This window comes from Scyliorhinus torazame, chromosome 5, assembly GCF_047496885.1.
Source record: "Scyliorhinus torazame isolate Kashiwa2021f chromosome 5, sScyTor2.1, whole genome shotgun sequence".
NCBI classification, from domain to species: domain Eukaryota; kingdom Metazoa; phylum Chordata; class Chondrichthyes; order Carcharhiniformes; family Scyliorhinidae; genus Scyliorhinus; species Scyliorhinus torazame.
This window is the reverse complement of record NC_092711.1, coordinates 147872208-147896583: the sequence shown is the minus strand read 5'-3', so window position 1 is coordinate 147896583 and position 24376 is coordinate 147872208. Positions and strand designations below refer to the sequence as shown.

At 53.3% G+C, this 24376-nt stretch overlaps 2 protein-coding genes across 5 annotated transcripts in view; both read left to right on the top strand.

The window, feature by feature from the left end:
- Positions 1–24376, top strand: part of LOC140422014 (uncharacterized) — a 332008-nt gene that overhangs the window by 152880 nt on the left and 154752 nt on the right. The window lies entirely within an intron of this gene.
- LOC140420034 (uncharacterized) lies at positions 15617–20647 on the top strand. Of its 3 annotated transcripts, none has more exons than XM_072504056.1 (2): positions 15617–15759; positions 18624–20647. In XM_072504056.1, exon 2 carries the CDS (start codon positions 18980–18982, stop codon positions 20075–20077), a length of 1098 nt encoding a protein of 365 aa, XP_072360157.1. In that variant the 5' UTR covers positions 15617–15759; positions 18624–18979; the 3' UTR covers positions 20078–20647. The 3 variants fall into 3 exon arrangements, with proteins under 3 accessions (XP_072360157.1, XP_072360156.1, XP_072360158.1); XM_072504055.1 differs by lacking the exon at positions 15617–15759 and adding an exon at positions 15766–16006; XM_072504057.1 differs by lacking the exon at positions 15617–15759 and adding an exon at positions 18084–18299.

The window sequence follows — 24376 nt, the reverse complement described above, 5'->3', positions numbered from 1 at the left end:
TCCTCTCCAGAACCCCTCCAGCGCCGGGCATGACCAAAACATATGGACATGGTTCGCCGGACTCCCTGAACACCTTCCACATCTGTCCTCTACCCCAAAGAACCTACTCAACCTCGCCCCCGTCAAGTGCGCTCTGTGAACCACCTTAAATTGTATCAGGCTGAGCCTGGCACATGAGGAGGAGGAATTAACCCGACCCAGGGCATCAGCCCACAAACCTTCCTCGATCTCCTCCCCCAGCTCCTCCTCCCATTTACCCTTCAACTCTTCTGGTAGCGCTTCCCCCTCTTCTTTCATCTCTTGGTGTATTGCCGAAACCTTGCCCTCCCCGGCCCATACACCAGAGATCACCCTGGACCATCTCCACCATTGATACCCAGTGGCAGCAGTGTGTAGCATCTACAAGTGGCACAGTAGCACAGTGGTTAGCACCGTTGCTCACATCACCAGGAACCGACTTTGATTCAGGGCTTGGGTCATTGTCTGTGAGTAGCCTGCACATTCTCGTTGTGTCTGCGTGGGTTTCCTCCGGTTTCCTCCCACAAGTCCTGAAAGATGTGCTGTTAGGTGAATTGGACATTCTGAATTCTCCCAGTGTAACTGAACAGGCGCCGGTGTGTGGCAACAAGGGGATTTTCACAGTAACTTCATTGCAGTGTTATTGTAAGCCTACTTGTGACAATAATAATAAGATTATTATAATAAAGAATATTCTTAACATTCCCCAACATTTATTTTCTAAGGGGGCTCTGTGGAGTTGAGGTTTGAATCAGATCAGCCGTGAACTTATTGAATGGTGGAGCAGGCTCGAGTGGCCAAGTGGCCTACTCCTGCTCCTAATTCGTATGTTATCACATCATTTATAATAGATTGTAGCATTTTCACAACTACTGATGTCAGGCTGATGGGTCTGTGGTTCCCTATTTTCTCTCTCCCTCCTTAAATATTGGGGTTACATTTACCACCTTCCAATCTGCAGGAACCATTCCAGAATTTATAGAATTTTGAAAGATGATCACCAATGTATCCTCTATCTCTACAGCCGCCTCTTTCAACACTCTGGGATGTAGAGCAGCAGCTTTTGGGGATTTATTAACTTTCAACCACGCTAATTTCTCCAGTACTACTTTTTCACTAAGACTAATCTCTTTCAGTTCCTCGTGCTCACTGGTCCCTTGGTTCTCTAGTGTTTTTGGGACAATTTCTGTATCTTCCTCCGTGAAGACAGTCACACATTGTTTAGTTTCTCTGCCATTTCCTTATTCCCCATTATAAACTCTCCTGTCTCTGCCTGGAATGGACCCACATTGGTCTTTGCGAATCTTTTCCTGTTCACATTCCTATCGGAACTTTTCCAGTCGGTTTTCATGTTTTTCCCCAGTTTGCTCTCATATTCTATTTTCTCTTTATCAGTTTCTTGGTCCTCCTTTGCTGAATTCTAAAACAAGTTCCCAATCCTCAGGCTCACTACTATTTTGGCCACTTTATGAGCCTCTTCCTTTGATCTAATGGAATCTTTAACTTTTCTTGTTCGCCACGGTTGCATCACTTTTCCTGTCTCAGATTCCCTGAGAGAGAAAGAGAAGAGAGAAAGAAATGCAGTCCTGGATGTAATTGAAGCAGAAACAATAACAGCAGAATCCATCACTGTAAACAATTGTGAACTTGTTGATGTCTCAGCAGGGACGTGGAAACACAGAATCCCTTCCCACACTGAGAGCAGGTGAACGGCCTCTCCCCAGTGTGAATTCGCTGGTGTGTCTGCAGGCAATTTGACTGAGTGAATCCTTTCCCACAATGAGAGCATGTAAATGGCTTCTCCCCAGTGTGAATTCGTTGGTGTGACTGCAGGTTCTCTAACCAAGTGAATCCCTTTCCACACTGAGAGCAGGTGAATAGCCTCACCCCAGTGTGAACTCGCTGGTGTCTCCTCAGGTCGGATAACTCACTGAATCCCTTCCCACACTGAAAGCAGGTGAATGGCCTCTCCCCGGTGTGAACTCGCTGGTGTTTTTTCAGGCTGGATAACTGAGTGAATCCCTTCTCACACTGAGAGCAGGTGTACGGCCTCTCCCCAGTGTGACTGCGTCGGTGAACTTCCAGCTCTGATGGGGATCTGTATCCCTTCCCACAGTCCCCACATTTCCACCGTTTCTCCATGTTTTGGGTCTCCTCCTGTCTCTCCAGGTTGGACAATCTGTTGAGGCCTCGTCGACACACAGAACACGTGTACGGTCTCTCCCCGCTGCGAATGGTGCAATATTTTTTCAGGCTGTGTAACTAGTTAAAGCTTTTTCCACAGTCAGTGCTCTGGAACACTCTCACAAGGTGTGTGTGTCTCGGTGCTTTTCCAGTCACACTGATGGTTAAAATCTTTTGAAGCCATCAGGGCAAACATTTCGCCTTCCAGATTTAATGGCCGATGAACCGAGTGAGTCTGTCAGATCTAGACGTGATGTTTGAGATTTCTGTCTGTAAATTCTGTCCTTTTAACATCCTGTAAAAGGAGTTTACAAAAGACATCACAATCAGTACAGGATAGAAATTCAGAACAGATTATTTTAATTTCTATGGAACATTCTTTCCTCTCTCATTCCCCAAAAGCTGTAAATCTCCATCCCACACACTCTCCCTCCATTCTCATTCTGCTGTATCTAATATTCACCCTCCCAATTCTCCTGAAGGTGCTGATTCAGGCTGATTGACAGATCCATGCTCACTGCTTCCTGTCCAGGACACACAGATCATAACAAATAGGAGCTACAGTCGGCCATTCAGCCCATCGAGCCTACTCGACCATTCAATGAGATAATTGGCTGATCTACCTCAGCACCATTTTCCCAAACTATTCCCCAGTTCCCTCGATCTCTTCAATATCGAGAAACCTATCAGTGTCTGTCTTGAAAATACTTGATGACTGAGGCTCCACCGTCTCTGGTGGAGAGAATTCCAAAGTTTCACCACATCCTCAAGTGAAGAAATCCCTCCTCATCTCAGCTTTCTCTCCATTTTCCTGCCTTTTCCCCATAACCCTCGACTCCCTCGTAGGTTTCGATGGGGGAGCGGTGATGGTGAGCGTGCCTTTTGTTTCTCTTTGATTGTGCCTGAGAGGATGGGGAGGGGTGGACTTTAAGGGCGGAGGGGAGGGGTGGACTTTAAGGGCGGAGGGAAGTCAGCGGCCTTGGCCGGGGACCACCATGCTAGCTGGGCGGGCTAGTTATCGGGAGTGAAGTGGGCGGTTGCCAGGAGGAAGGGGGGTGGTGATTGGGTTATGGCGGAAGATATCGGAAGGCAGGCCTGGTGACCCGGGCTGGGGGCTGGTTTAAAATGGAATCTGGCTGATTGGCAGGGGAGCTCTCTCTCTCTCACCTCCCCCTTCCCCCCCTTCCCCTCCCCCCCTCCCCCTCCCCCTCCCCCCCCCCCCCCCTCCTCCCCTCCCCCCCCCCCCTCCTCCCTCCCCCCCCCCCCTCCTCCCCTCCCCCCCCCCCCCCCTCCCCCTCCCCCCCCCCCCCCCCTCCCTCCCCCCCTCCCCCCCCCTCCCTCCCCCCTCCCTCCCCCCCTCCCCCTCCCTCCCCTCCCCCCCCCCCCCCCCCTCCCTCCCCCCCCCCCCCCCTCCCCCCCCCCCCCCCCTCCCCCCCCCCCCTCCCTCCACCCCCCCCTCCCCCCTCCCCCCCCCCCCTCCCTCCCCCTCCCCCCCCCCTCCCTCCCCCTCCCCCCCCCCTCCCTCCCTCCCCCTCCCCCCCCCCTCCCTCCCCCCTCCCTCCCCCTCCCCCCTCCCTCCCTCCCCCCCCCCTCCCCCCCTCCCTCCCTCCCTCCCCCCCCCCTCCCCCCCTCCCTCCCCCCCCCCCCCTCCCCTCCCCCCCCCCCCTCCCCCCCCCTCCCTCCCCCCCCCTCCCTCCTCCCCCCCCCCCTCCCCCTCCCCCTCCCCCTCCCCCCCCCCCTCCCTCCCCCCCTCCCCCTCCCCTCCCCCCCCCCCCTCCCCCTCCCCCTCCCCCTCCCCCCCCCCCTCCCTCCCCCCCTCCCCCTCCCCCCCCCCCTCCCCCCCCCCCTCCCCCCCCCTCCCCCCCCTCCCCCTCCCCCCCCCCTCCCCCCCCCCCTCCCCCTCCCCCCCCCCCCCCCTCCCCCCTCCCCCCCCCCCCTCCCTCCCCCCCCCCTCCCCCCCCCCCTCCTCCCCCCCCCCTCTCCCTCCCCCCCCCCTCCCCCCCCCCTCCCCCCCCCCCCCCCCCCTCCCCCCCCCCTCCCCCCCCCCCCCCTCCCCCCCCCCTCCCCCCCCCCCCCTCCCCCCCCCCCCTCCCCCCCCCCCCTCCCCCCCCCCCCTCCCCCCCCCTCCCCCCCCCCTCCCCCCCCCCCCCCCTCCCCCCCCCTCCCCCCCCCCCTCCCCCCCCCCCCTCCCCCCTCCCCCCCTCCCCCCCCCCTCCCCTCCCCCTCCCCCTCCCCCCCCCCCTCCCCCTCCCCCCCCCTCCCTCCCCCCCCTCCCCCCCCCCTCCCCCCCCCCTCCCCCCCCCCCTCCCCCCCCCTCCCCCCCCCCCTCCCCCCCCCCCCCTCCCCCCCCCCCTCCCCCCCTCCCCCTCCCCCCCCCCCCCCTCCCCCCCCCCTCCCCTCCCCCTCCCCCTCCCCCCCCCCCTCCCCCTCCCCCCCCTCCCTCCCCCCCCCCCTCCCCCCCCCCCTCCCCTCCCTCCCCCCCCCCTCTCCCCCTCTCCCCCTCCCCCCCCTCCCCCCCCCCCCCCCCTCCCCCCCTCCCCCCCCCTCCCCTCCCTCCCCCCCCCCTCCCCTCCCTCCCCCCCCCCTCCCCTCCCTCCCCCCCCCCTCCCCTCCCTCCCTCCCCCCCCCCCTCCCCCCTCCCCCCCCCCTCCCCTCCCCCCCCCCTCCCCCCCCCCTCCCCTCCCTCCCCCCCCCTCCCCTCCCCTCCCTCCCCCCCCCCCTCCCCCCCCCCTCCCCCCCCCCTCCCCCCTCCCCCCCCCCTCCCCCCCCCCTCCCCCCCCCCTCCCCCCTCCCCCCCCCCTCCCCTCCCCCCCCCCCTCCCCCCCCCCTCCCCTCCCCCCCCCCCTCCCCCCCCCCTCCCCCCCCCCCTCCCCCCCCCCCTCCCCCCTCCCCTCCCCCCCCCCCCCCCCCCTCCCAAGGCTGGGTTGAATGGGCTGGTTAAACGGTCACATGTTTTTGCGCATTAGAGGAGCCTGAAGGCGGACGTGGTGTTCTTGCAGGAGACGATCCTGAAGTTGGGGGATCAGACGAGGCTGAGGAAGGGGATGGTGGGGCAGGGGTTCCACTCGGGGTTCGACATGAAGACGAGGGGGTGGCGCTGTTGGTTAATAAGAGATTGTTTTTTGGGGTGGGGGAGCATTGTGGCCGATCCGGTATGTGACGGTCAGTGGGTAGTTGGAGGGGATGCCGGTATTCCTGATTTATGTCCGGAATTGGGACAAGGTCGACTTTTATGAGGCGGGTGTTAGGAAATATCCCAGACCTGGACAATGCACCGGATGATTATGGAGGGGCACCGGATGACTATGGAGGGTGATGTCGATACGATCCTGGATCAGAGTTTGGATCGGTCGAGTTTTAAGTCGGGTGGAGGAGGGTCATGAAGTACATCAGGGGGCGGAACCACAGAGGTTTGGGAAGCCGAGGGCGAAGGAGTTTTCGTATTTCTCCCGTACGCACCGGGTGTATTCCCGGATCGACAGTTTGTTATGGACAAGGTGCTGTGGGCCGGGGTGGCCGACTCGGAAATTGTGGTTTCCGGCCACGCGCCGCACTGGGTGGATTTGCGGGAGGTATAGGGGAGGGCAATGGCCGCAGTGGAGGTTAGATGTGGGGCTGTTGGCGAATGAGGGAGTGTGTGAGCAAGTGAGGGCTGCCACACTGGGCTATGTGCAGTTGAACGACACGCGGGAGGTCATAGCCACCACGCTGTGGGAGGCACTTAAGGCAGTAGTTAGGGGGAGTTTATTTCGATCGATGTGCATAGGGAGAGGGTGGAGCGTGAAATGAAATGAAAAATGAAAATCGCTTATTGTCACAAGTAGGCTTCAAATGAAGTTCTTTTGAAAAGCCCCTAGTCGCCACATTCCGGCGCCTGTTCGGAGAGGCTGGTAAGGGACGAGGGCGAGGCTGGTAGGGGATACTCTGAGGGTGGATCAGAGGGACTCGGTGGCCCCGGAGGAGAGGTTGTTAAAGAAGAGGCAGAGGCTCCAGATGGAGTTTGGGTTGGTGTCCACGGGGCAGTTGCGGAGGGCCAGAGGGGCAGTGTATGAGTGGGGAAAAGGCGAGCAGGCTGCTGGCCCATCAGCTGAGGAAGCAGGCAGCGGCGAGGGAGATTGGTACAGTGAGGAACGAGAGGGGCAAGGTGGTAACGGATCTGGAGGGGATGAATGGGGCATTTGAGGCCTTCTATAGGTGGCTGTACGAGACGGAGCCCCCGACCAGGGAGGAGGGGTCGAGACGGTTCCTGGATGGGTTGGAGTTCCCTAAGGTGGAGAGGGGAGAGGGTGCTTGGGCTGAGGGAGGTCTGTGTGTGTATGTGTGTGTATGGGGCGGGGAGACCCCATGGGTGAAGGTGTTCCTGGAGACGGGATGGGAGGGGGCAGGGCGTTGCTGAAGGGGTTCTGGCAGGGGTTCTCGGATGTTATGGGTGTGGGGTGGCCCCGGGTCCGGAGGTGGCGATATTCGGTGTGTCGGAGGATACGGGAGTCCAGGTGGGGAGAGAGGCCGATGTTTTGGCCTCCGCCTCCCTGATAGCCCGGAGATGGATTTTGTTGTGCTGGCGGGACTCGGAGCGGCCGGAAGCGGGAATGTGGGTGAGCGACCTGCAGAATTCCTGCAGCTAGAGGTCACGTTCGCTTTGTGGGGGTCGGCAGAGGGGCTCACCCGGAGGTGGAAACCTTTCATTGATCATTCGGTGCTCACAAATGGTTTAAGGGTGTTGAATTTTGAGCTTGAGAGCGGGACTAGACAGGGCTGCTCTCTGTCTCCCTTGCTGTTTGCATTGGCCATTGAGCCCTTGCCGGAGGATATTAGATCTGATCATCGGATATCAGGACTGGGGGGTGGGGTGAGGCAGCACAAGATCACTCTGTGTGCAGATGACAGGCTGCTGTTTGTGTCGATCTCCAGTGTTTCAGTCCAGCCATTATTGGAGTAGTGGATAGATTTTTTTTTTAAAGTATTTTTATTCAGATTTTAGCATTTTAACGTTTACAGCAGATAACAATTTCACAATTTACATAGATGATTTGGAGTTGGGGACCAAGGGCAATGTGTCCAAGTTTGCAGACGACACTAAGATAAGTGGTAAAGCAAAAAGTGCAAAGGATACTGGAAGTCTGCAGAGGGATTTGGATAGGCTAAGTGAATGGGCTAGGGTCTGGCAGATGGAATACAACGTTGACAAATGTGAGGCTATCCATTTTGGTTGGAATAACAGCAAAAGGGATTATTATTTAAATGATAAAATATTAAAACATGCTGCTGTGCAGAGAGACCTGGGTGTGCTAGTGCATGAGTCGCAAAAAGTTGGTTTACAGGTGCAACAGGTGATTAAGAAGGCAAATGGAGACTTCCGGGTGCGGCTATGCATAGCTAGGTCGCATATTCGGCAGCTCCTGCTTGGAACGGACTTTTGGGCTCTTTTACAGGGCCCCCACGGCATTTGTTTGACATTTCCCAGTGTGGGAAGAAGGCGGCAATATTCCCCCGACAGTGTCCCCCAGGAAGGGTATGTCTCTTGGTTGCCAGACACACGCAGAAACAGTGAAAGATTTGGCTGCAACTACAGGATAAACAGGGCCTCTTCCAGCATGCAGGCGGGGGAAGGGCAAGCTTAAAGCTGCAAGCTGACCTGAGGGCCTGTATCAAAGGTGAATTCTAGCAGCAGAGGGAACAACTGTGAAAAGACCTCATCAAGGCCACTGAAGGGACTTCCGGTTGCGGTGATGCCTAGCTAGCCGCACGCTTCGGCGGCTCCAGCTCCGACGGACCTTCGGGCTCTTTTAAGAGCCCCAACGGGGAATTTTTCGACGACGCAACCCGGTGTGGGGTGTGTGAGAAGGGAGTCCCCCCCCCAACGAAGGAGGAAAAAACCGGCGGCGGCGGCTGCAGCGCGAGGAATCGTCGACCAAAGGGTCAGAAAGAGAGAAGTGCAAGATGGCGGCGGAGAAAGCGCAGGCGACATGGGGGCCTGAGCAGGATGAGATCGCGAGACGGTGCGTGGAGCTGCTGAAGAGGGAGGTGCTGACCCCGTTGCTACAGGCAATTGAGGGGCTCAAGGAGACATTAAAGACCCAGGAGACAGAGCTCCGTGTGGTGGAGCAGAAGGTGACAGATATTGAGGACGAGATCCTGGGCCTGGCGGTTAAGACACAGACGCACGAGGCACTTCATAAAAAGTGTACTGAAAGGATCGAAGCCCTAGAAAATGGAGCGCGAAGGAAGAACCTTCGGATACTGGGTCTCCCTGAGGGTGTGGAAGGAGTGGACTGTGGAGCGTACGCAAGTACGATGCTGAGCTCACTGATGGGTGCTGAGGCCCCTACGGGCCCCTTGGAGGTGGAGTGGGCAAATCGGATTCCGGCGAGAAGACCAAAAGCGGGAGAACCACCCAGGGCGATAATCGTGCGATTTTACCGCCTTAAGGATAGAGAAGAGGTCCTGAGATGGGCTAAAAAGGTGCGGAGTAGCAGATGGGAGAATGCAGTGGTACGGGTATACCAGGATTGGAGTGCGGAGGTGGCGAGAAGGAGGGCGAGCTTCAACCGAGCCAAAGAGGTGTTGCATAAAAGGAAGGTGAAGTTCGGGATGCTGCAGCCGGCAAGACTATGGGTGTTGCATAAAAGGAAGGTGAAGTTCGGGATGCTGCAGCCGGCAAGACTATGGGTCACGTATCAGGAGAGACACCATTATTTCGAGACGGCGGAGGAAGCATGGACCTTCATCAAAGAAGAGAAATTGGAGCGGAACTGAGGGACTGATGCTGCAGGAAATGTTATTGTTAATGTTACGGTGGAAGTTAATTGAGAAGTAAACAGGGAAGGGGGGGAGACATTGGGGAAATGTGGGCGCCGGTGAGGGGGGAAAGACGGGACATAGTTGGAGAATGGGGAAGGGGAGGGGGAGGGGAAAGGGAGCTGCGCCATAAGAGGCGGGTCAGGTAAAGGGATGTTCCCGCACCAGAAAGAATAAGGCGGGAAGACAGGCGCAAGGCGGATGGGAGTTCCCCACATGGGGGGGGTCGAGGAGTGAGCAGGAGTAGCCGGGGTCAGTTGAAGTCAGCTGACTTACGGAAGTAATATGGGGGGAGCAATCAAGCTAGAAAGAGATCTAGCGGGGAGGGGAGGAGGGAGGGAGAAGGGGGGGGGGGACAACTGGGTTGCTGCTGCGGAAATCCAAAAGGAAATGGCTAAAGAGTGGGTGGGCGGGGATGGTGTGCGACGCTGGAGGAGCGAGCGGGAGCGCGGAGGCGGGATATGGGACTGGCCTAGAGAAGGTAATGGCTAGTCGACACGGGAGGGGGGCAGGTAGCCCCCTAGTGAGGCTGATCACGTGGAACGTGAGAGGCCTGAACGGACCGATAAAAAGGGCCCGAGTGCTCGCGCATTTGAAAGGACTAAGGGCAGACGTGGTTATGCTCCAAGAGACGCACCTAAAGGTGGCGGACCAAGTTAGGCTAAGGAAAGGATGGGTGGGACAGGTGTTCCACTCAGGACTGGACGCAAAGAATAGAGGGGTGGCCATTTTGGTGGGGAAACAGGTCGCATTTGAAGCAAAGAACATCGTAGCAGATAGCGGAGGTAGATATGTAATGGTGAGTGGCAGGCTGGAGGGAATGGAGGTCGTGTTGGTTAACGTGTATGCCCCAAACTGGGACGATGCGGGATTTATGAGACGGATGCTGGGGCGTATACCGGACCTGGAGGTAGGAAACTTGATTTTAGGAGGGGACTTTAATACGGTGCTGGACCCGGGGCTAGATAGATCCAGCTCAAGGACCGGAAGAAGGCCGGCAGCGGCCAAGGTACTTAAGGGGTTTATGGACCAAATGGGGGGAGTGGATCCATGGCGATTTCTTAGACCTAGGGCTAGGGAGTATTCCTTCTTCTCCCATGTCCATAAAGTGTACTCCCGGATAGATTTTTTTGTTTTGGGAAGGTCGTTGATCTCTAGGGTGGAAGAAGCTGAGTACTCAGCCATAGCGGTTTCGGATCATGCCCCACATTGGGTGGACCTGGAATTAGGAGAGGAAAGGGAGCAGAGAACACTCTGGCGATTAGATGTGGGACTGATGGCGGATGAGGGAGTGTGTGCAAGAGTGCGGGGGTGTATTGAGAGATACCTGGAGGTCAATGACGACGGCGAGGTCCCTGTGGGAGTGGTATGGGAAGCACTAAAAGCGGTGGTCAGAGGAGAGCTGATCTCCATTGGGGCCCACAAAAGGAAAACAGAGGCCAAAGGAAAGGGAAAGATTACTGGGGGAGATTTTAAGGGTGGATAGGGAATTTGCAGAGACCCCGGAGGAGGAATTGTACAGGGAGAGGAGACGACTCCAGACGGAATTTGACCTTCTGACCACCAGAAAGGCGGAGGTACTGTGGAGGAAGGCACAGGGGAGGAGGTATGAATATGGGGAAAAGGCGAGTCGCCTGTTGGCTCATCAATTGCGAAAGAGGGCAGCAGCGAGGGAAATAGGAGGAATTAGAGACGAAAGGGGAGACACGGTGCGAAGGGCAGGAAAGATAAATGAGGTGTTCAAGACCTTCTATGAGGAACTGTATAGGTCTCAACCCCCAGAGGGAGGGGAGGGGATGCGGCAGTTCCTGGACCAATTGAGGTTCCCGAAAGTGGAGGAGCGGGGGGTGGTAGGCCTGGGGGCACCGATTGGGGTGGACGAGGTTATTAAGGGACTGGGAAGCATGCAAGCAGGGAAGGCCCCAGGACCAGACGGGTTCCCGGTGGAGTATTACAGAAAATATGTGGACTTGTTGGCCCCGTTGATGGTGAGGACGTTCAATGAGGCCAGGAAAGGGGGTACTCTACCCCCGACGATGTCGGAGGCGACGATATCGTTAATTTTGAAGAGGGATAAAGATCCGTTGCAGTGCGGGTCCTATAGACCCATTTCATTGTTGAACGTGGACGCCAAATTGTTGGCAAAGGTACTGGCATCGAGGATAGAGGACTGTGTCCCGGGGGTGGTGCACGAAGACCAGACAGGGTTCGTAAAAGGGAGACAACTGAATGTTAACGTGCGACGACTATTAGGGGTGATAATGATGCCCCCAGTGGAGGGGGAGGCAGAGATAGTGGCGGCAATGGACGCAGAGAAGGCATTTGATAGGGTGGAGTGGGAGTATTTATGGGAAGTGTTAAGGAGGTTTGGGTTTGGGAACGGGTTTATTAGCTGGGTTAGACTTCTTTATGGGGCTCCAACGGCAAGCGTAGTTACAGGTCGACATAGATCGGAGTATTTCCGACGATATAGGGGAACAAGACAGGGATGCCCGCTGTCTCCATTGTTGTTCGCGTTGGCAATTGAACCTCTGGCCATGGCGTTGAGAGACTCCAGGAAATGGAGAGGGGTGATTAGAGGGGGAGAAGAACACCGAGTCTCGTTATATGCGGATGACCTATTGTTATACGTGTCGGACCCAGCGGGGGGGAATGATAGAGGTTATGCGAATTTTGAGGGGGTTCGGGGATTTCTCGGGGTATAGGCTAAACATGGGGAAGAGTGAATTATTTGTGATACATCCAGGGGACCAGAGTAGAGAGATAGAAGGCTTGCCTCTAAGGAAAGTGGAAAGAAACTTCCGATACCTGGGGATTCAGATCGCTAGGAGCTGGGGAACCTTGCACAGACTTAATCTGACACGGTTGGTAGAACAAATGGAGGAGGACTTCAAGAGGTGGGACATGCAGCCTCTGTCGCTGGCGGGCAGGGTGCAAGCAATTAAGATGATGGTCCTCCCGAGGTTCTTATTTGTATTTCAATGTCTCCCTATACTAATCACTAAGACCTTTTTTAATAAAATAGACAGGAGCATCACGAGCTTCGTGTGGGCAGGGAAAGTTCCGAGAGTAAGGAGGGGGTTCCTTCAGCGTAGTAGGGACAGAGGAGGATTGGCACTACCGAACTTGGGCGATTACTATTGGGCCGCCAATGTGGCAATGATACGTAAATGGATGATGGAGGGTGAGGGAGCGGCGTGGGAAAGACTGGAGAGAAAGTCCTGTAAAGGGACGAGTTTAGAGGCGCTGGTGACGGCGCCGCTACCGATCTCACCTAAAAAGTTTACCACGAACCCGGTGGTGGCGGCAACATTGAATATCTGGGGACAGTGGAGGCGACAGAGAGGGGTGCGGGGAGCCCTGGTGGGGTCCCCAATCAGGAACAACCATAGGTTCGCCCCAGGAAGAATGGATGGAGGATTTCAGAGCTGGTTCCAGTTGGGAATTAGGAGGGTGGGAGATTTATTTATAGATGGGACTTTTGCGAGCTTGGGAGCATTGGAGGAAAAGTATAAGTTGCCCCGGGGAAATTTCTTGAGATATATGCAGGTGAGGGCATTTACTAGACAACAGGTGAGGGAATTTCCATTGCTCCCGACACAGGGGATACAGGACAGGGTGCTTTCAGGGGTGTGGGTCGGAGAGGGCAAGGTGTCAGAGATTTACCGAGAGATGAGGGAAGAGGGGGAGGAGTCGGTGGGCGAACTAAAAGGAAAGTGGGAAGAAGAACTAGGGGAGGAGATAGAGGAGGGTATGTGGGCTGATGCCCTAAGCAGGGTAAATTCCTCTTCCTCATGCGCCAGGCTTAGCCTGATTCAATTTAAGGTGCTACATAGAGCACACATAACGGGAGCAAGATTGAGCAGGTTCTTTGGAGTGGAGGACAAATGTGGGAGGTGTGGCGGGAGCCCGGCAAACCACGCACATATGTTTTGGGCATGCCCGGCACTGGAAGGGTATTGGAAGGGAGTGACGGGAGTGATTTCGCGGGTGGTGAAGGCCCGGGTCAAACCAGGCTGGGGGTTAGCTCTATTTGGAGTTGCGGAAGAGCCGGGAGTGCAGGAGGCGAAAGAGGCCGACGTTGTGGCCTTTGCGTCCCTAGTAGCCCGGCGCAGGATCCTACTCATGTGGAAGGAGGCGAAACCCCCCGGACTGGAGGCCTGGGTAAATGATATGGCGGGGTTCATTAAACTGGAGCAGATAAAGTTTGCCCTGAGGGGATCGGCTCAAGGGTTCACCAGGCGGTGGCAGCCATTTCTCGACTACCTAGGGGAACGTTAGAGGGAAGACAGATGACCAGCAGCAGCAACCCAGGGGGAGGTGGGGGGGGGGGGGGGGAGGGGGGGGGTGGGGTTTAGTTTAGGTCAAAGATAAAGGGGTTTTGTTACTTGTGTATTGTTTAAAATTTCTGTATTGTTATTGTTGCGTTTGCTTTGTAAGAGGGGAAAAATTGTTGTTTGGGAAAAAATTTTCAATAAAACATTTATAAAAAAAAAAAAGAAGGCAAATGGAATTTTGTCCTTCATTGCTAGAGGGATGGAGTTTAAGACTAGGGAGGTTCTGCTGCAATTGTATAAGGTGTTAGTGAGGCCACACCTGTAGTATTGTGTTCAGTTTTGGTCTCCTTACTTGAGAAAGGACGTACTGGCACTGGAGGGTGTGCAGAGGAGATTCACTAGGTTAATCCCAGAGCTGAAGGGGTTGGATTACAAGGAGAGGCTGAGTAGACTGGGACTGTACTCGTTGGAATTTAGAAGGATGAGGGGGGATCTTATAGAAACATATAAGATTATGAAGGGAGTAGATAGGATAGATGCGGGCAGGTTGTTTCCTCTGGCAGGTGAAAGCAGAACTAGGGGGCATAGCCTCAAAATAAGGGGAAGTAGATTTAGGACTGAGTTTAGGAGGAACTTCTTCACCCAAAGGGTTGTGAATCTATGGAATTCCTTGCCCAGTGAAGCAGTAGAGGCTCCTTCATTAAATGTTTTTAAGATAAAGATGGATAGTTTTTTGAAGAATAAAGGGATTAAGGGTTATGGTGTTCGGGCAGGAAAGTGGAGCTGAGTCCACAAAAGATCAGCCATGATCTCATTGAATGGTGGAGCAGGCTCGAGTGGCCAGATGGCCTACTCCTGCTCCGAGTTCTTATGTTCTTATAACATTGCAAATTAAAACCACCACAAAACCCCCAAACCCACCCAACCCCCAACTCCCGAACCAACCGCCCCACCTCACTCCCTCCCCTCCCCACTCCCTCCCCTCCCCTCCCCTCCTCACTCCCTCCCCTCACTCCCTCCCCTCCTCACTCCCTTCCTCCCCTCCCCTCCTCACTCCCTCCCCTCCTCTCCCCTCCCCCCTAGAAGTTGACGGGCAACTCATTCATTTTAATGAAGATGATCCTCCCTCGCCATGAAATCCAAAGATCCGACCACCGGGCAAGGTCCCACCTAATAGTCACCATCAGCTGTGGAAAGTTGGCCCCATATAGCTGTCTGAAAGGGGGAGGGTCATTGACATTCCCAAATATTTAAATCCCAAGGGGGACCATCCGAAGGGGAAGTTAGCAAGATGCGGGGCCTTATCCCTCAACCCCTCCCCACCGGCATTCAGTGACCCCCAGACTCCACTGGTCCCTTTGGAAGAGAAATCCAGAGAATCACAACCCTCTGAGGGAAGAGATGACTGTAAATATATAACGTAGCTACAGCACAATATTACACGATTGAAATAATAATATACTTCATTATAGAACCATAAACAATATATCTAATATGTACCAAATAACAACACTGGACATATCTCTGTCAGATATTAATTTACTGTCCCCTTAAATATCAGCCAAATCCTGGGGAAAGCAGCCCTTAAATTCTGAACTTCAGGAAATAGACCATTCTTTTAGCCAAATAAATAAATGTGTCAAGCTGAGGGAGCAAAGGATGTCAATGTCTTTAAGACAGTAAGAAGTCTTCCAACTCCAGGTTCAAGTCCAACAGGTTTCTTTCGATATCACTAGCTTTCGGAGCACTAGTGATATCGGAACAAGCCTGTTGGACTTTAACCTGGTGTTGCAAGGCTTCTGACTGTGCTCACCCCAGTCCAACGCCGGCATCTCCACACAATGTCTTTAAGAGAGAGAGACCTGGGCCAAGCTTTCCAGAGTCTGCACCCTCCCTGGATTCACTTCCTTTCAATTGAAGGTGAGAATGAGAAAAGAAAGTGTTTTACTCACAGATGTTGGAGACAGGAGGAGGTTCACCTTCACTTCCGCTGTGACATCACAATGGAGCCCTCCCTGAATCAGCCAATAGGAATTACTCTATTCCGCGGAGTCTTCACTGGGTTCCAGTGCGCAGACGTGGGAGCCCCGCCCGTTCAACCCTCCCACCCTCCACACCTCCTCGAGACAAGGTTTCCAGGCAACCGGCTGACGGCTCCGACCAGAGCTGGAAGCCGCTCTCCCCCCCCCTGCCTGAGACTGCGCATGTCTAAAGGAGAGTGGATGCTGCGCATGTGCGGGGGAGCTCACTTCCTGCTGAGGCATTTACCGGAAGGACTCGTGTCCTTCAGCCAATCAGAGTGCGGGGTTGGTATGACTGAGCTTCACTCCGGCGGAAACGTCCTCCTGGGCCTTCATCAAACAAACCTCCAGACGCCGCTGGTTCTCCAGCATTCTGCACCTTTCATCAGCAGTGACGCAAATGATCACCCCCGCCCGGCCTGAGCTTTACACGTCTGGAGGGGGAAATACCAGGGGCCGAGGTAACGGAAGAACTCAAACTCTTCCTGAAAATGTGCAGTGAATGAAGTACCTCTGATCAGGGAGGCATCAAACCTCCACCTTCTCGTCCTGGGGGTGAGCCCTCGAGCAGAACCTCCAGAAAACCGGGGGGGGGGGGGGATGGGCAGTATTTATGATGTTCCCTGTGGTGCAAGCGGACACCAGGTCGTTCTCGGCACGAAGGAGTCGGCGATTCCAGTCTGACATTGCTGTGGGACTGGAAAGAAGGTAAAATCTCCACCCCTCGGGTGCAAAGTTCCCCAAATATCCACATAACCCACCTCCTCACAAGCCGAGACCAACACCCTAGCTTGTAGCTTTGGGGGGGGGGGGGGGTAACCAGGTAACCAGGAGCTTATCCACCAGAGGATATAAGTGGCCGTTGAAGTGACCAACCACAAAAGAGTTAGTCGAAGCTAACAGCAAAATCCACAAAAGCCTTCGCAATGAACTCCGGGGAGTCGTTCGGGCATCCATAAACATTCATTATTGAAACAACATCTCCATGCACCAAACCTCTAATGATCACATATCTACCTCCTTTGTCCTTGGTACAGGTTTCAACCTTAAAAGGGATATTTTTATTAATAAGGATTGCCACACCCATGCTACTTGATGACAAAGAGGCAAAGAAAATCCTTCCCAACCGATCCAGCCTCAATTTACAGTGTACCTCATCATAGAATCCCTACAGTGCAGAAGGATGCCATTCAGCCCATCGATTCCGCATCTGCCTTTGAAAGAGGACCCTACCTAGGCCCATGACTCCACCATGTCACTGTCCCCCAGTAACCCTACCTAACCTATTTGAACACTAAGGGGCCAATCCACCCAACTTGCACATCTTTGCCCTGTGGGAGAAGCCAGAGAAAACCCACGCAGACATGAGGAGAAGGTGCAAACTCCACCCAGGCAGTCACTCGAGGCCCGAATTTAACTTGTGTCCCTGGTGCTGTGAGGCAGCTGTGCTAACCACTGTGCCACCTTGCTGCACCAAATGAGTTTAAGCTTGATGAGATTCCTGCAATAAAGCTATGTCGACTTTCACCTTAAGAAAGGAGAGGATTTTTTTCCTTCTGATAGGGTGATGGATGCCCCTTACATTCCCTGAGAAAATTAGCAGATTAACTGCCGCCATTAGCGAGACGACAGAGAGAACAGGAACAGATTTTCACACCACAGTCGGGTATGCGCCATGACCCCCTCCTCCAACTCATTTTACACCAAAGGCACCAAAATCTCCCCAATCTGCTCCTTTCCCGGATAAATGCCCCGTCTGTACCAGAGTAGGATAAGTCAACAACACATAAACCCTCCCATAATAACAAAAAGACAAAAGAATCACCACCACAACAGATTCAAGGGGACATTCCTCAATATGACTGAGGACCCGGAGGATTAACCCCACGGCCAGACTATTACCCTCGGGATACCTTCTCTAAACTGAGGAGAAGAAAAGAAGGTCCAACAAGGGAATGGGGATCGAATGTCCTTCCCACATTTTAGACCCACCCGTGAAAACCTGCATCCACCACCACCCACCCGTTGGCAATGGCGCCACTCGGTTCTGCCATGATTAACGTTCGGATAATAGAAGAAAGACAAAGAACAAAGACGACGGATAATAAGCACATGGCACATCTACCGTAACTAAGATAAGATAATATGAGTCCCTGTAACACTCGAGGGAGGAGAAGAAGACATTCAATCGGCCCTCACAGAATAACAACTCCCTTCAACAGGATAAAAGATAACAAATTCAGACAACAAAACAGTGATAAGGAAAGAGTCTGGATTAGTTAGTCCGAGCTGCAAACCATCCCTCCAAATCCTTACCCTTCATGGATTTAATGAAGGCCGATGCAGTAGTCGGATTATCAAAAGACTTGACGGACTTGTCGGATACAATTTACAGGGTCTCAGGATAAAGCGACAGAATTCACTCCCGCAGCCTTGAGTTCCCTTCAAACTTCATCGAAGCCTCGATGCTTCGTTTGTGTGGCTGCCAAAAGAAGGAAATCCTCACTCCCTCATGGAGCCAGGTCCCACCTCACCTTACCTGTCTCCAGGACCCTCTGGTGATCTTCAAGTTGTGGAAGCGAATGATTACAGGCCTGGGATGAAAACAATCCCTCGGCCTCAAAGACAGGATCCAATGCCCATTCTAATTTGAACCACCCAGGCTTCACATTTAGCTTGAGAAAACGTGGCAGCCGGTCCTCGAAGGACCTGACGGGAGCCTCACCCTCCACACCTTCTGGCTGGCCGACGACTCGGATATTCTTTCTCTGACCCTCGGTTCTCCAAGTCCCCCAGGACCTCCCCCACGGCACTCAGACGGTTCTCCAAGGATTTAATTCCTGCCTCCGCCGAGGAGGCATTTTGCTCAAAGTTCAGAATTCTCTCCTTGGGTTCGTTGTTCCTTTTCTTGGTATTTTACAGCTCGGCCTCATGAGCTCACAGATATTGAGTCAGCACACTCAGCCTCTGGTCAACAACACGGAGAATGTCGCTGACATAGGTTGGTCAATGACCCCACAAAATAGACGTGCAGGCTTGATGGGCTGAATGGCTGACTGCAGCTCCTGTTTGTTATGGTCTCTGTGTCCAGGACAGGAAGCAGTGAGCATGGATCTGTCAATCAGCCTGAATCAGCACCTTCAGGAGAATTGGGAGGGTGAATATTAGATACAGCAGAGTGAGAATGGAGGGAGAGTGTGTGGGATGGAGATTTACAGCTTTTGGGGAATGAGAGAGGAAAGAATGTTCGATAGAAACTAGAATTGTCTGTTCTGAATTTCTATCCTGTGCTGACAGTGATGTCTTTTGTAAATTGATTTTACAGGACAGTAGAACAAGAGGAATTACAGACAGAAATCTCAAACTTTACGTCTCAATCTGACTGTGTCTCAATTCCTTGGAACTGAATATCACCGGACTTTGAATCTAGAAGGAGAAATGTTTGTCTGATCTGTCGGCTTCAAAAGATTTTAACCATCAGTGTGACTGGAAAAGCACCGAGACACACACACCCGAGTGAGAGTGTTCCTGAACACTGACTGTGGAAAGAGCTTTAACCAGTTACACAGCCTGAAAAAACATCACATCATTCACAGCGGGGAGAGATCGTACACGTGTTCTGTGTGTGGATGAGGCTTCAACTGACTGCCCGACCTGGAGAGACACGAGGAGACCCAACACATGGAGAAACCGTGGAAATGTGGAGACTGTGGGAAGGGATTTAGAGCCCCATCACAGCTGGAAGCTCATAGACGCATTCACACTGGGGAGAGGCCATTTACCTGCTCTGTGTGTGAGAAGGGATTCATTCAGTTATCTGCCCTGCGGACACACCAGCGAGTTCACACTGAGGCGAAGCCATTCACCTGTTCTCAGTGTGAGAAGGGATTTACTACTTTATCGAGCGTGCGGATACATCAGCGAGTTCACACTGGGGAGAAGCCATTCACCTGCTCTGTGTGTGGGAAGGGATTCACTCTGTTATGTGCCCTGCAGACACACCAGCGAGTTCACACTGGGGAGAAGCCATTCACCTGTATTCAGTGTGAGAAGGGATTCACTCAGTTATCCAGCCTACAGTCACACCAGAGAATTCACACTGGGGAGAGACCGTTCACTTGCTCTCAGTGTGAGAAGGGATTCACTACTTTATCGAGCCTGCGGAGACACCAGCGGGTTCACACTGGGGAGAGGCCGTTCACCTGTTCTCAGTGTGGGAAGGGATTCACACAATCATCCGACCTGCAGATACACCAGCGGGTGCACACTGGGGAGAGGCCATTCACCTGCTCTCAGTGTGGGTTGGGATTCACTCAGTTATCCGCCCTGCAGTCACACCAGCGAGTTCACACTGGGGAGAGGCCGTTCATCTGCTTTCAGTGTGAGAAAGGATTTGGTGATTCATCCACCCTGCGGATACATCAGCGAGTTCACACTGGGGAGAGGCCATTCACCTGCTCTCAGTGTGGGAAGACATTCACGACTTCATCGAGCCTGCGGATACACCAGCGAGTTCACACTGGGGAGAGGCCGTTCACCTGCTCTCATTGTGCAAAGAGATTCACTACTTTAAAGAGCCTGCGGATACATCAGCGACTTCACACTGGGGAGAGGCCGTTCATCTGTTCTCAGTGTGAGAAGACATTCACGACTTCATCGAGCCTGCGGATACACCAGCGAGTTCACACTGGGGAGAGGCCTTTCACCTGCTCGGAGTGTGAGAAGGGATTCACTCGGTTATCCAGCCTGCAGAGCCACCAGCGAGTTCACACAGGGTAGAAGCCGTAAACCTGCTCTTAGTGAGAGAAGGGATTCAGATATCCAAACACTGCAGGAACCCTAGCGAGTTCACACCTGGAAGAAGCCATTCACCTGCTCTGAGCAGGGGAAACATTCAATGATCCGTCCTAACTACCGAGACACTAGCGAGTTAATTCTGGGGAGAGACCATTCACCTGCTCTCAATGTGGGGAGGGGTTTTGTGATTCAGCACACCTGTTGTGACTCCAACAAGTTCACAATAAATTACAGATGTTGGCTCCGTTGTTATTGTTTCTGCTCTCGCTGACCAGAAAAAGGTGTAATTCTGTTCTCTCTGCCATCTAAAGACTATCTCCAGATCATTTGGTGAATTCAGAGTGATGACTGCTCTCAGTAGAGAATTTAAACCTGATGTTCTTCTGTAAAAAGGATTTTTGTCTTACGGATGTTAAAAGGAAATTTTATGGATTACTTATAGTATTGAATTCTTTTGGGGGTGTATTTGAATTGATGGGTGCTAAGATGTTCACTGTATGTTTTAAAAACGTTAACTGAGTTCATAGAATAAACATTGTTTTGCTTTTAAAATTACTTTTAAGTTTCTGCTGCACCACACCTGTAGAGTGGGCCGTGTGCTCCCCATACCACAATCTAGTAAAGGTTGTGGGTCAGGTGAACTCCATGATACACTCTGGGGTTCTCTAAACCCTGGCCCATAACACATGGTATGAGGGGCAAGTTGTCTGTGGTAGATTGGGAAATTACAATAAACATATCACTGAAAGTGGCAACGCAGGTGGATAAGGAGCTAAGAAGGCAGACGGCATGCTTGTCTTCATTGATGTGGGAATTGACTACACAAAGTTGTCACGTTAATGCTGCAGCAGTACAGAACCTTAGTTAGGCCACACGTGGAATATTGCCTACAATTCTGCTCCTCACCAGATTACCAAAAGGTTGTGGAGTCTTTGGAGAGAGTACAGAGGAAGTTTACCAGGATGTTGCCTGGCCAAGAGCGTATTAACTATGAGGAGAGGTTGGATAAATTCGGATTGTTTTCACTGGAAAGACGGAGGTTGAGGGACGACCTGATAAAAGTTTACAAAATTATGAATGGCATGGACAGAGTGGATAGTCAGAAGCTTTTTGCCAGGTTGTAAAAGTCAATTACCAGGTGACATAGGTTTAAGGTGTGACGGGCAAAGTTTAGAGGAGATGTGTGAGGGACGTATTTTACACAGAGGGTGGTGAGTGCCTGGAACTCGCTGCCGGAGGAGGTGGTGGAAGCAGGTACGATAGTGACGTTTAAGAGGCATCTTGACAAATACATGAATAGGATGGGAATAGACGGATACAGACCCTGGAAGCACAAAAGGTTTTAGTTTAGTCAGACATCATGATCCGAGCAGGCTTGGTGGGCCGAAGGGCCTGTTCCTGTGCTGTACTATCCTTTGTTCTTTGTTGTTCTTTTTTAAAAAAAATATATTTTATTGAAAAATTTTTCCTGAACAACATTTTTCCCGCTTACAAAACAAACGAAACGATAATAACAAAACAGAAATGTTTAACTTTTTAACAATAATAATAATAATAATACACAAGTAACAAAACTTCATTCTCTACTGTCCTAAACTCAACTAAACCTCCTCCCCCCCTTCCCCTGGGTTGCTGCTGCTGGTCATCTGTCTTCCCTCTAACGTTCCCCTAGGTAGTCGAGAAATGGCTGCCACCGCCTGGTGAACCCTTGAGCCGATCCTCTCAGGGCAATCTTTATCTGCTCCAGTTTAATAAACCCCGCCATATCGTTTACCCAGGCCTCCAGTCCGGGGGGTTTCGCCTCCTTCCACATGAGTAGGATCCTGCGCCGGGCTACTAGGGACGCAAAGGCCACGACATCGGCCTCTTTCGCCTCCTGCACTCCCGGCTCTTCCGCAACTCCAAATAGAGCTAACCCCCAGCTTGGTTTGACCCGGGCATTCACCACCTGCGAGATCACTCCCGTCACTCCCTTCCAATATCCTTCCAGTGCCGGGCACGCCCAAAACATATGTGCGTGGTTTGCCGGGCTCCCGCCACACCTCCCACATCTGTTCTCCACTCCAAAAAACCTGCTCAATCTTGCCCCCGTTATGTGTGCTCTATGTAGCACCTTAAATTGAATCAGGCTAAGCCTAGCGCATGAGGAAGAGGAGTTTACCCTGCTTAGGGCATCAGCCCACATACCCTCCTCTATCTCCTCCCCTAGTTCTTCTTCCCACTTTCCTTTTAGTTCGCCCACCGACTCCTCCCCCTCTTCCCTCATCTCTCTGTAAATCTCTGACACCTTGCCCTCTCCGACCCACACCCCTGAAAGCACCCTGTCCTGTATCCCCTGTGTCGGGAGCCGCGGAAATTCCCTCACCTGTTGTCTAGTAAACGCCCTTACCTGCATATATCTCAAGAAATTCCCCCGGGGTAACTTATACTTTTCCTCCAGTGCTCCCAAGCTCGCAAAAGTCCCATCTATGAATAAATCTCCCACCTTCCTAATTCCCAACTGGTACCAGCTCTGAAATCCTCCATCCATTCTTCCTGGGGCGAACCTATGGTTGTTCCTGATAGGGGACCCCACCAGGGCTCCCCGCACCCCTCTCTGTCTCCTCCACTGTCCCCATATGTTCAGTGTTGCCGCCACCACCGGGTTCGTGGTGTACTTTTTAGGTGAGAGCGGTAGCGGTGCCGTCACCAGCGCCTCTAGACTCGTTCCTTTACAGGACCTTCTCTCCAGCCTTTTCCACGCCGCTCCCTCACCCTCCATCATCCATCTATGTATCATTGCCACATTGGCGGCCCAATAATAATCTCCCAAGTTCGGTAGTGCCAGTCCTCCTCAGTCCCTACTGCGCTGAAGGAACCCCCTCCTTACTCTCGGAACTTTCCCTGCCCACACAAAGCTCGTAATGCTCCTATCTATTTTATTAAAAAAGGTCCTGGTGATTAAAATAGGGAGACATTGGAATACAAATAAGAACCTCGGGAGGACCATCATCTTAATTGCTTGCACCCTGCCCGCCAGCGATAAAGGCTGCATGTCCCACCTCTTAAAGTCCTTCTCCATTTGTTCTACCAGCCGTGTCAGATTAAGTCTGTGCAAGGTTCCCCAGCTCCTAGCGATCTGAATCCCCAGGTATCGGAAGTTTCTTTCCACTTTCCTTAGCGGTAAGCCTTCTATCTCTCTACTCTGGTCCCCTGGATGTACCACAAATAATTCACTCTTCCCCATGTTTAACCTATACCCCGAAAATTCGCCGAACCTCCTCAAAATTCGCATAACCTCTATCATCCCCCCCCGCTGGGTCCGACACGTATAACAATAGGTCATCCGCGTATAGCAAGACTCGGTGTTCTTCTCCCCCTCTAGTCACCCCTCTCCATTTCCTGGAGTCTCTCAACGCCATGGCCAGAGGTTCAATTGCCAATGCAAACAACAATGGAGACAGCGGGCATCCCTGTCTTGTTCCCCTATATAATCGGAAATACTCCGATCTATGTCGACCTGTAACTACGCTTGCCGTTGGTGCCCCATAAAGTAGTCTAACCCAGCGAATAAACCCGTTCCCAAACCCAAACCTCCTTAACACTTCCCATAAATACTCCCACTCCACCCTATCAAATGCCTTCTCTGCGTCCATTGCCGCCACTATCTCTGCCTCCCCCTCCACTGAGGGCATCATTATCACCCCTAATAGTCGTCGCACTTTAACATTCAGTTGTCTCCCTTTTACGAACCCTGTCTGGTCTTCGTGCACGACCCCCGGGACACAGTCCTCTATCCTCGATGCCAGCACCTTTGCCAGCAATTTGGCGTCCACGTTCAATAGTGAAATAGGTCTAGAGGACCCGCACTGCAACGGATCTTTGTCCCTCTTCAAAATTAGCGATATCGTCGCCTCCGACATCGTCGGGGGTAGAGTCCCCCCTTCCCTGGCCTCATTGAACGTCCTCGCCAACAACGGGGCCAACAAGTCCACATATTTTCTGTAGTATTCCACCGGGAACCCGTCCGGCCCCGGGGCCTTCCCTGCTTGCATGCTTCCCAGTCCCTTAATAACCTCGTCCACCTCAATCGGCGCCCCCAGGCCTGCCACCGCCTGCTCCTCTACTTTCGGGAACCTCAATTGGTCCAGGAACTGCCGCATCCCCTCCTCTCCCTCTGGGGGCTGAGACCTATACAGTTCCTCATAAAAGGTCTTAAACACCTCGTTTATCTTTCCTGCCCTTCGCACAGTGTCTCCCCTTTCATCCCTAATTCCTCCTATCTCCCTTGCTGCTGCCCTC

What these genes read in the sequence shown, in the direction of transcription:
- LOC140420034 (XM_072504056.1), top strand. Translation starts at nt 18,980, where the DNA reads ATGGAGAAACCGTGGAAATGTGGAGACTGTGGGAAGGGATTTAGAGCC.